This window comes from Coregonus clupeaformis, chromosome 10 (assembly GCF_020615455.1).
Source record: "Coregonus clupeaformis isolate EN_2021a chromosome 10, ASM2061545v1, whole genome shotgun sequence".
Lineage (NCBI taxonomy): Eukaryota > Metazoa > Chordata > Actinopteri > Salmoniformes > Salmonidae > Coregonus > Coregonus clupeaformis.
This window is the reverse complement of record NC_059201.1, coordinates 53,726,041-53,738,491: the sequence shown is the minus strand read 5'-3', so window position 1 is coordinate 53,738,491 and position 12,451 is coordinate 53,726,041. Positions and strand designations below refer to the sequence as shown.

General features: G+C 42.9%; 1 protein-coding gene across 2 annotated transcripts in view; it reads right to left on the bottom strand.

The window, feature by feature from the left end:
* Positions 1-217: 217 nt before the first annotated feature.
* LOC121575566 (stathmin-3) overlaps positions 218-12,451 on the bottom strand; it is a 35,616-nt gene continuing 23,382 nt past the window's right edge. The window contains exons 2-5 of one of the 2 annotated variants that reach the window (XM_041888740.2): positions 5,224-5,319; positions 4,875-5,050; positions 4,501-4,692; positions 218-2,281 (exon numbers count right to left, since the gene is read on the bottom strand). In XM_041888740.2, coding sequence (XP_041744674.1) covers positions 2,222-2,281; positions 4,501-4,692; positions 4,875-5,050; positions 5,224-5,319 — 524 coding nt within the window. In that variant the 3' untranslated portion in view covers positions 218-2,221. Of the gene's footprint in view, positions 2,282-4,500; positions 4,693-4,874; positions 5,051-5,200; positions 5,320-12,451 lie in introns of those variants that run through there. The other variant, XM_041888741.2, reaches the window with a different exon arrangement.

The window sequence follows — 12,451 nt, the reverse complement described above, 5'->3', positions numbered from 1 at the left end:
CACCATTTCTCACATAATTAATTTTACAGACACAAATAAATACCACCTTGTCTAGCGTATTTTAGTTTATCGACAAATGTCATGTTTCCATCATGCCTGTCGTGACATTCTTTATCCGAGATGGACTTTACTCGCATAAAAAGGTTGGACGGAAACCTGATTATTGTAAACAATGTAATATGTTAATTAATAAGTGTCACAAATGTAAATGACAAAATAAGGTATCACCAACTTTATTATAGTTCATCAGACTTTATATTCTAGCAACAACAGCCAGTTAACCTTTTATTAAAGGTGATATATTGTTGAGTTATCCACACAGAGTCGCTGTATGCATTGAATCTAAGTTAAATGAATGGCCCACAGTGTGTGTGTGTGTGTGTGTGTGTGTGTGTGTGTGTGTGTGTGTGTGTGTGTGTGTGTGTGTGTGTGTGTGTGTGTGTGTGTGTGTGTGTGTGTGTGTGTGTGTGTGTGTGTGTGTGTTTTTATGTACTGTGTAAGCATATTGGCTTGGTGGTCCCATCTTAGACAAAGAGAATAAAAACAGAAGTTGGCACGATGTCAATGTTACTTAATGCATGGTGACAACCAACCAAGTCAAGCACCAGCATGAAGGGACTGGGTCCTAGCGTAACCCCACTGAAGCTGAGCAGCGTTATCCCAAATAATACTGGTATAGGGAAACCAGGCACAAGTAGTCTACAGATGTAGGATCTTAATTTGAGCCAGTTTGCTACAGCAGAAAAATTATCCTGCAGCAACAGGAACTGTGAATTATTATGTGGATTATAATGTATGGACATTTTTTGTAGGGGTTGATACATTTTTCATTAGGGCAAATCAAGTCTGAAATTTTAAACTGGAAATTACAAACTTTAGAAGCCTTTTTAAACCTAAAATTCCTGCAACAACAGGATGATCAAATTAAGATACGGCATATGTAGGCCTATATGCTTCTAGAAGGGTAAGTGTGTCTGGCAATACATTCAGTGCTATGTGTCAGCATTTGATACCTCTACATTACATGCCAAAGTTCACATCATAATCCAATAATAAAATAAAATAAACCTTTTGCATATCATTTGCATAAAACAAATTCTGTCATATTGACTCTGTGTCGCACTGCAAACAAACTATGGCACTCTATAGTGGAGTCATTTTGTTACTAAATGTAGTCCCTTAAAGTGACACACAACAGTCACAAGTGAGTGATTCAGAAATAAACAGACTGTGTGGGAGATTTCAGTAGCTAGGAAATTAAACCTAAAAGAGACCGGAACCCACTCTTAAAGCAGTTTAAACGTATGTACGGCAAAGTGAATACTGAACTTTATTGAACTGAAGCCTAAATGCGACTGTGCTCCATTTTATACAGTCACTTGATTGACGTTGCATGCTTGATTGAAGACGACTGCACAAACTGACAATGGGTGTGACTATATATGATGAATGACCAGGTTATGGTGTTTTCCTATAGAGTGTGCTGAATATCGTATATTATCAGATTCCCCTTTTACACATGGCCCAAGCAAGCCTCTGGCACAGGGAAACACATCAATTTAGCTTGGCTCTGCTCCCCTGTTATACAGTACCTTATGCAATAGATGGGGGAATGTGTAGAGAAAGACCTTTTGGAAATATGTGTAACAGGTTCGCTCACAGTACAGATGCAGCATAATCATTACTTCCTATAAGAATTAAACGTAACTATTGAGCTATGTTTTTGGATCAATAAGGGCAATTCATAATGATGATATAACCGTAGCTTCTTAGGTCTGACACACACAGAGGGCCTGACTTACCAAGCATTTGTACTAGCACAAAATTGTACAGGTTATTTTTCCAGAGAGAACCAAACACAACGATTTAAACCAAAAGGTAAAATAAAGGTAAGAGAAATGTTTCAATTGTTTTCATTTTGTTCCCTTGTATGAACTCACAGGTGCAGTCTTAAGAAAGGTGCAAATGTTTAGTAAATCTGACCCTTGACCTTGGGCCCTACTTTAGCTCTACCTGTGCTCAATATAAATATTATTTTCAGAAAATAAATTGAGAGATGAGAAACAATCTGTGGAAATTGTTGTTGAATTATTAGCTTGTGAAACCAGTGTATATTGAACAATGCAAAAGCCTTTCAGACATCGAGATTTAAAAAAGTAGCATTTCTTCCAATCAAAACCCATCAGACGATAATCTCTTGACAAAACTGTAGAAAATGTCTTCAACCAGAGAGGTCAGCTTGGAGTTCCTTGTTTCTACGGACCTCAGCGGCATGGATTTCCTGTGATAGAACAAAACGAAAGTTAGAAAGAAATTGCAATACGATACTGCAATAGAAATTAATTTAGATATTCCCACTGTTGACCTCTATTCCCTGTATGTTGTAGCCTTTTACACATGAATTGACTTTGCTTTGTGCTATGATTAGCGGAGACTGTTCCTATCTGTTTGTCATGTCCTTCAATTGAGAGATACAAACAGTGCCTTGCAAAAGTATTCATCCCCCTTGGCGTTTTTCCTATTTTGTAGCATTACAACCTGTAATTTAAATAGATTTTTATTAGGATTTCATGTAATAGACATACACAAAATAGTCCAAATTGGTGAAGTAAAAAAATAAAAAAAACTGGTCTAAAAAATGTATACAAAATAAATAACGGAAAAGTGGTGCGTGCATATGTATTCACCCCCTTTGCTATGAAGCCCCTAAATAAGATCTGGTGCAACCAATTACCTTCAGAAGTCCCATAATTAGTTAAATAAAGTCCACCTGCGTGCAATATAAGTGTCACATGAGCTGTCACATGATCTCAGTATATATACACCTGTTCTGAAAGGCCCCAGAGTCTGCAACACCACTAAGCAAGGGGCACCACCAAGCAAGCGGCACCATGAAGACCAAGGAGCTCTCCAAACAGGTCAGGAACAAAGTTATGGAGAAGTACAGATCAGGGTTGGGTTCTAAAAAAATATCAGAAACTTTGAACATCCCACGGAGCACCATTAAATCCATTATAAAAAAATGGAAAGAATATGGCACCACAACAAACCTGCAAGAGAGGGCCGCCCACCAAAACTCACGGACCAGGCAAGGAGGGGCAACAAAGAGACCAAAGATAACCCTGAAGGAGCTGCAAAAGTCCACAGCGGAGATTGGAGTATCTGTCCATAGGACCACTTTAAGCCGTACACTCCACAGAGCTGGGCTTTATGAAAGAGCGGCCAGAAAAAAGCCATTGTTTAAAGAAAAAAATAAGCAAACACATTTGGTGTTCGCCAAAAGGCATGTGGGAGACTCCCCAAACATATGGAAGAAGGTACTCTGGTCAGATGAGACAAAAATTGAGCTTTTTGGCCATCAAGGAAAACGCTATGTCTGGCGCAAACCCAACACCTTTCATCACCCTGACAACACCATCCCCACAGTGAAGCATGGTGGTGACAGCATCATGCTGTGGGGATGTTTTTCAATCGCATGGACTGACTGGGAAACTGGTCAGAATTGAAGGAATGATGGATGGCGCTAAATAGTCTTCTAGAGATTTGAGACTGGGAAGGAGGTTCACCTTCCAGCAGGACAATGACCCGAAGCATACTGCGAAAGCAACACTCGAGTGGTTTAAGGGGAAACATTGAAATGTCTTGGAATGGCCTAGTCAAAGCCCAGACCTCAATCTAATTGAGAATCTGTGGTATGACTTAAAGATTGCTGTACACCAGCGGAACCCATCCAACTTGAAGGAGCTGGAGCAGTTTTGCCTTGAAGAATGGGCAAAAATCCCAGTGGCTAGATGTGCCAAGCTTATAGAGACATACCCCAAGAGACTTGCAGCTGTAATTGCTGCAAAAGGTGGCTCTACAAAGTATTGACTTTGGGGGGGTGAATAGTTATGCACGCTCAAGTTTTCTGTTTTTTTGTCTTATTTATTGTTTGTTTCACACAAAAAAATATTTTGCATCTTCAAAGTGGTAGGCATGTTATGTAAATGAAATGATACAAACCCCCAAGAAAAATGCCAAGGGGGGTGAATACTTTTGCAAGCCACTGTATGAGCGCAGATAGATAGAACCATAACCTCGTAGAATTGTTCTTAAGAAGGACAAGACATGGTCCAAGTCCTTCCTCTATTCTTCAAGTTTCAACCTCAACTGCCATCCAAAATCTGATTGCTTCTGCATTTAGCAATGCTAAATTGATGGCTTGCCAATGATGTTACAGAATGGTATTCAGTTACAGACTGGCATTCAGGCTAATACTTTCATGCTATTGCATTTCATCCTGTTGTCACACAGGCTAGGTCATCCGCACTCCTCCAGTAGGTATTCACATTGCATATGTCTATGTCCTCCTTGTTTTAACCATTACAGTAGCCCCCTAAACCAAAGAGCACCTCCAACCCTGCCTTTGATACTCTCTACTCGGTACCCACATAACGCTCCACGTCTTTCATTTCTCTAGACTAGGCCATAGCTTTGAATGACAGTCAGTGGGCAATTGACCTTCTCCCGGAGCCGCTGCTTGAGTGCGTTCAGGTGGGCCTCGCGGTTCTCTTTGTTGACCTCCATCTTGTAGTTGAGCTTCTCCTCTGCCATCTTGCTGAAGTTGTTGTTCTCCTCCAGGGCCTTGAGGAGCACCTCTCGCTCATGCTCCCTCTTCTCAGCCAGCTGCTTCAGGAGCAGGGCCTCCTGAGACTGCAGAGAGAGACGAGTGAGAGAGATGGTGAAGAGGGAGAAACAGAGAGAGGGGAGTGAGGAAGAGGGATAGATGATGAGAATGATTGAGAAGAGGGCGAGTGAGAAGAATTGAGGGGTGAAAGAGATATTGGTGAAAGAGATATTGCAGAGACCCATTCTCTGTCATGTTCTCTGTTTACCTTCCTCCTCTCCTCCGCAGCCTCTAGCCTCTTCTGGAGCTCCTCCAGGGAGAGGTCCTTCTTGGGTGGAGAGAGCAGGGGCTGGGGCCTGTCAGGAGAGAGGTCTGCGGGGGACTTCAGAATGACCTCAAAGGCCTGGCCGGACGCCCGCTTGTTTAGGGACTTCACCTCCATGTCTGTGGAGGACAGCAGGTATTAGGGAAGTAAGGATGTGCAGACAGAGACAGACAGAGACAGACAAAGAGCGAAGGTGGGTGGATGGATGGACAAACCATAGAATTACATTCTGTATATAATTATATGATCTCTATGGGACACAGACAAACCCACAGAGCTCTTCACCACGAACCTCCACATTGGTAGAGGCTGTTGGGATGTGGTTGTGAGTAGAAGCAGGAGCAGATCAGAGACAGCATGGACATCTCTTTGATCTTGTCCGAGTAGGCTGGAAAAGAGGGAGAGGAGAAGACGGAGTGAGAAAAGATATCCACAGTTATCCATGCATCCACTTTTAAATTGGCATCTGGCATTTGTTGTGAATGATACAGTCATTTTGCATTTGCTAAACTGCGCTGATATTGTCAAATGACTAGATATTGTATGCGCAAAAGGTCTAATGCGAAAAGGTTGAATTCAGGCACATAACAAATGACTGTATGGCAGGAGGTATGGCATGAATATTTGGGGGGTTTAATCCCATCTTCCAGTAACATTGAGAGAATTCTCAATTATTCATATGTAGACTTTAATCTCTGGTTTTCACTTCACCAACTGGGACTGTGCAGTGTGTGTGTGTGGGTGTGGTGGGTTACATGCCCACAGCTTATCCACGGGGACTGTAGAGTGTGTGTGGCAGATTGTGTCCAAGTGTGTGTATGTGTTAAGGTTCAATACCAGTGACCGCATGGCTGGATATATGCAGGGGCTTACCGGGGCTGAAGCCCCTTGGCCCAGGCCTGTGGGGGGCCCAAGAGGCAGCCCAAAAATATACACTACCATTCAAGGGTTTTTCTTTATTTGTACTATTTTCTACATTGTAGAATAATAGTGAAGAAATCAAAACTATGAAATAACACATATGGAATAATGTAGTAACCAATTTTTTTTTAAACAAATCAAAATATACTTTATATTTCAGATTCTTCAAAGTAGCCACCCTTTGCCTTGATGACAGCTTTGCACACTCTTAGCATTTCCTCAACCAGCTTCACCTGGAATGCTTTTCCAACAGTCTTGAAGGAGTTCCCACATATGCTGAGCACTTGTTGGCTGCTTTTCCTTCACTTTGCAGTCCAACTTATCCCAAACCATCTCAATTGGGTTGAGGTCAGGTGATTGTGGAGGTCAGGTCATCTGATGCAGCACTCCATGACTCTCCTTCTTGGTCAAATAGCCCTTACACAGCCTGGAGGTGTGTTTTGGGTCATTGTCCTGTTGATAAACAAATGATAGTCCCACTAAACGCAAACCAGATGGGATGGCGTATCGCTGCAGAATGCAGTGGTAGCCATGCTGGTTAAGTGTGCCTTGATTTCGAAATAAATCACTGACAGTATCACCAGCAAAGCACCCCCACACCATCACAACTCCTCCTCCATGCTTCATGGTGGGAACCACACATGCAGAGATCATCCATTCACCTACTCTGCGTCTCACAAAGACACAGCGGTTGGAACCAAAAATCTCAATTTTGGACTCATCAGACCAAAGGACAATTTTCCACCGGTCTAATGTCCATTGCTCGTGTTTCTTGGCCCAAACAAGTCTCTTCTTCTTATTGGTGTCCTTTAGTAGTGGTTTCTTTGCAGCAATTCGACCATGAAGGCCTGATTCACGCAGTCTCATCTGAACAGTTGATGTTGAGATGTGTCTGTTACTTGCACTCTGAACCATTTATTTGGGCTGCAATTTCTGAGGTTGGTAACTGCAGCAGAGGTAACTCTGGGTCTTCCTTTCCTGTGGCGGTCCTCATGAGAGCCAGTTTCATCATAGCGCTCATGGTTTTTACGACTGCACTTGAAGAAACGTTCAAAATTCTTGGAATTTTCCAGATTGACTGACCTTCATGTATTAAAGTAATGATGGACTGTCGTTTCTCTTTGCTTATTTGAGCTGTCCGGGCTCAAATCAGTTATCCTCTGCTTCGCCAAAGACGTGACCGCCTTCCTTGACAACGTTCCAATGGTTTGAGCTACCGAAAAATATCTAATTCGATAGCTCCATCCGTGACATTTCAAGCTTGCTGTGGAGTAAAGTTACGGTACGTTCTTAACTCCTTTACACATGCAAAACAAAATGAGGTTCGAGGAGTGTCTAAATGTTCCATATGCTATATGACACAGTGTTAGAGTTGGACATACCGATAGGCCCACTACTGACTAACAACATGACACTGTATAAACATCATAACCTCATCATAAAACCTCTCTAGTTAGTGCACGAACAGCACATATTGTCTTTTCTTTGGCTTGGCTAATAATTATTATGCACAGAGACGAAGAGGCAAAGAGGATTCACTCTCGCCAAAATCTGTCCAAAATAACCCCACTGCATTTCTATGGGCTTATTTTGGACCTAAGCTTGTTGCCTACCTTCCCGCATTTGGGACAACTACTCCCATTGTTAGGGCAGAGACATCAGCATCTCATCATTATATACAGATCTCTGCTATGCATCTGACTGCCCAACATACACTATGACAATGAAGTGTATGTTGATAGAACTGCCAAAGGGGGTGGAGTTGCAATCTACTGTAGAGATATTCTGCAGAGCTCTATCATACTATCTAGGTCTGTGCCCAAACAGTTTGAGCTTCTACTTCTAAAAATCCACCTTTCCAGAAATAAGTCTCTCACTGTTGCCGGTTGCTACAGACCCCCCTCAGCCCCCAGCTGTGCCCTGGACACCATATGTGAATTGATTGCCCCCCATCTATCCTCAGAGTTCGTACTGCTTGGTGACCTAAATTGGGATATGCTTAACACCCCGGCCATCCTACAATCTAAACTAGATAACCTCAATCTCACACAAATTATCAACGAACCTACCAGGTACAACCCTAAATCCGTAAACATGGGTACCCTCATAGATATCATCCTGACTAACTTACCCTCTAAATACACCTCCGCTGTCTTCAACCAGGATCTCAGCGATCACTGCCTTATTGCCTGCGTCCCGTAACGGGTCCGCGGTCAAACGACCACCCCTCATCACTGTCAAACGCTCCCTAAAACACTTCAGCGAGCAGGCCTTCCTAATTGACCTGGCCCAGGTATCCTGGATGGATATAGATCTCATTCCGTCAGTAGAGGATGCCTGGTTGTTCTTTAAAAGTAATTTCCTCTCAATCTTAAATAAACATGCCCCATTCAAAAAATACAGAACTAAGAACCGATATAGCCCCTGGTTCTCCTCAGACTTGACTGCCCTTGACCAGCACAAAAACATCCTGTGGCGTACTGCATTAGCATCAAATAGCCCCCGCGATATGCAACTTTTCAGGGAAGTTAGGAACCAATATACACAAGCAGTTAGGAAAGCAAAGGCTAACTTTTTCAAACAGAAATTTGCATCCTGTAGCACTAACTCCAAAAAGTTTTGGGACACTGTAAAGTCCATGGAGAATAAGAGCACTTCCTCCCAGCTGCCCACTGCACTGAGGCTAGGAAACACTATCACCACCGATAAATCTACAATAATTGACAATTTCAACAAGCATTTTGCTACGGCTGGCCATGCTTTCCACCTGGCTACCACTACCCCGGCCACCAGCTCTGCACCCTCCGCTGCAACTTGCCCATGCCCCCCCGCTTCTCCTTCACACAAATTCAGACAGCTGATGTTCTGAAAGAGCTGCAAAATCTGGACCCCTACAAATCATCTGGGCTAGACAATCTGGACCCTTTCTTTCTAAAACTAGCCGCCGAAATTGTCGCAACCCCTATTACTAGCCTGTTCAACCTCTCTTTCGTAACGTCTGAGATCCCCAGAGATTGGAAAGCTGCCACGGTCATCCCCCCTCTTCAAAGGGGGGTGACACTCTAGATCCAAACTGTTACAGACCTATATCCATCTTGCCCTGCCTTTCGAAAGTTTTTGAAAGCCAAGTTAACAAACAGATCACCGACCATTTCGAATCCCACCGTACCTTCTCCGCTATGCAATCTGGTTTCCGAGTTGGTCATGGGTGCACTTCAGCCACGCTCAAGGTCCTAAACGATATTATAACCGCAATCGATAATAGACAGTACTGTGCAGCCGTCTTCATCGACCTGGCCAAGGCTTTCGACTCTGTCAACCACCGCATTCTTATTGGCAGACTGAATAGCCTTGGTTTCTCAAATGACTGCCTCGCCTGGTTCACCAACTACTTCTCAGATAGAGTTCAATGTGTCAAATCGGAGGGCCTGTTGTCTGGACCTATGGCAGTCTCTATGGGGGTGCCACAGGGTTCAATTCTTGGGCCGACTCTTTTCTCTGTGTATATCAATGATGTCGCTCTTGCTGCTGGTGACTCTCAGATCCACCTCTATGCAGACGACACCATTTTGTATACATCTGGCCCTTCATTGGACACTGTGTTAACAAACCTCCAAACGAGCTTCAATGCCATACAACACTCCTTCAGTAGCCTCCAACTGCTCTTAAACACTAGTAAAACTAAATGCATGCTCTTCAATCGAACGATGCTGGCACCCGCCCACCCGACTAGAATCACTACTCTCGACGGGTCTGACCTAGAGTATGTGGACAACTACAAATACCTAGGCGTCTGGTTAGACTGTAAACTCTCCTTCCAGACCCACATTAAGAATCTCCAATCCAAAGTTAAATCTAGAACCGGTTTCCTATTTCGCAACAAAGCCTCCTTCACTCATGCTGCCAAACATGCCCTCGTAAAACTGACTATCCTACCGATCCTTGACTTCGGCGATGTCATTTACAAAATAGCCTCCAACACTCTACTCAGCAAATTGGATGTAGTCTATCACAGTGCCATCCGTTTTGTCTCCAAAGCCCCATATACTACCCACCACTGTGACCTGTACGCTCTTGTTGGCTGGTCCTCACTACATATCCGTCGCCAAACCCACTGGCTCCAGGCCATCTATAAATCACTGCTAGGCAAATCCCCGCCTTATCTTAGCTCATTGGTCACCATAGCAACACCCACCCGTAGTATGCGCTCCAGCAGGTATATCTCACTGGTCATCCCCAAAGCCAACACCTCCTTTGGCCGCCATTCCTTCCAGTTCTCTGCTGCCAATGACTGGAACAAATTGCAAAAATCTCTGAAGCTGAAGACACTTATCTTCCTCACTAACTTTAAGCATCAGTTGTCAGAGCACCTTACCGATCACTGCACCTGTACACAGCCCATCTGAAATTAGCCCGCCCAACTACCTCATCCCTGTATTGATATTTATTTTGCTCATTTGTACCCCAGTATCTCTATTTGCACATCATCTCTTGCACATCTATCATTCCAGTGTTAATACTAATTGTAATTATTTTGCACTATAGCCTATTTATTGGCTTACCTCCATAACTTGCTACATTTGCACACACTGTATATATATTTTCTGTTGTATTTTTGACTTTATGTTTTGTTTTACCTATGTTTTACATATGTAACTCTGTTGTTGTTTTTAATCGCACTGCTTTGCTTTATCTTGGCCAGGTCGCAGTTGTAAATGAGAAGTTGTTCTCAACTGGCTTACCTGGTTAAATAAAGGTGAAATAAAAATAAAAATAAATAGCCTCTATCATCTTCATAGATGTCATTTAGATTTTTGAAATGCTGTTATGCGTGTGCATTTCTCATTGCCTTCCCCCAAAATACAACTTTATCCAAATGAATCATATCTAAACAATCTAAAATACCACAAAGATCCAGTCATTGCGTTGGTATGTCTCCTTCCTGGAAGCCCCAGGGACAAGAGTCTGGTTTCCTCATATCAAAACTGCCAAGTGCAAGCTCATTGTTGGACTGAACAGATATTTTTTTTTTTTACATTTTCAGTCAGGCAGTAGTGTGTTAGGATTTGGGTACACTGATCCAAGATCTGTGCCTACAGCAAATGTCTACCCACAGCATGTTCATAAATTCTCCCAGACACCCCAGGTAATTTAATAGACAATTGCAAACACAGGCACTGTTTCCCTGGCGACACAGTCTGTGGGTCAGTGGGTTCATGCTGTGTGGATTTGAGAGCATTGTCACTGCATTCAGAGGTCTGCTGGGCTGAGTGCAGTCATAAACCAACCCCCCCCTTCTCTCCACTCACTGCAGCAGGGCTATTCAATTGAGTAGCTCAGTGATGGAGGGTGTGTTTGTTTGTGTGTGTGTGTGTTTGCACGTGTGTGTGCAGTATGTAAAATAGTGGCCTGGTGGGACCATTTTAGACAAAGATGATACATTCAGAATTTGGCACGATGTCAAAGCAACAACCAACCAAGTCAAGCACCACAATGAAGGGATTGTGTCCTAGCATGCACGCTCTATGTGTAGTGAAATGAATAGCCTACAGTGTTTGTGTGTGTCTGTGGATGTCAGTGAGTGTGCGTGCGTGTGTACATGGAGTGAGAGAGAGAGAGCGAGAGAGACAGTTAGAGGGTGGGCGGGTAGCTTGTGTGTGTCTGTGTGAGTCGACTGCTCCTAAAAACAACCACAATCACTGTGTGCTGCCAAGGTGACATATCTGGCTGCTTGGCAGAGAATAGGTATTCTATCAGCTAGAGCCAGCCAGCCATGTGTGAAACAGCAGTCATAACCAGAACACCCTGAGGCTATGTTCTACCTCTAATTCTGTGACCCAATAGTAACAGCTGGCTATAGGGTTATTCTAGGGCCTTTTTTCATTGATGAATCCATATATTTTCATCAGTTTCTTCATTCTGATTAGTTATTTATTATTCAATCATAGCACATACAATTATTGTCATTCAATGATAAATGTAATAGCAAGTACTATTTTAAGCACTAGATATGACAATTTGCTAAATGCAGATTAAACTTGATTTCACTTGATACAGTGGGGAGAACAAGTATTTGATACACTGACGATTTTGCAGGTTTTCCTACTTACAAAGCATCTTATCATAGGTACACTTCAACTGTGAGAGACGGAATCTAAAACAAAAATCCAGAAAATCACATTGTATGATTTTTAAGTAATTCATTTGCATTTTATTGCATGACATAAGTATTTGATCACCTACCAACCATTAAGAATTCCAGCTCTCACAGACCTGTTAGTTTTTCTTTAAGAAGCCCTCCTGTTCTCCACTCATTACCTGTATTAACTGCACCTGTTTGAACTCGTTGCCTGTATAAAAGACACCTGTCCACACACTCAATCAAACAGACTCCAACCTCTCCACAATGGCCAAGACCAGAGAGCTGTGTAAGGACATCAGAATACAGGACAATAGGCAAGCAGCATGGTGAGACGGCAACAACTGTTGGCGCAATTATTGACTCTATAACCACTCCTACCTGTCATATCTTTAATCTGAGCCTAGAGGAAAGTCTTTGACCTCAGGCCTGGAGGGAAGCCAAAGTCATTCTGCTAGAG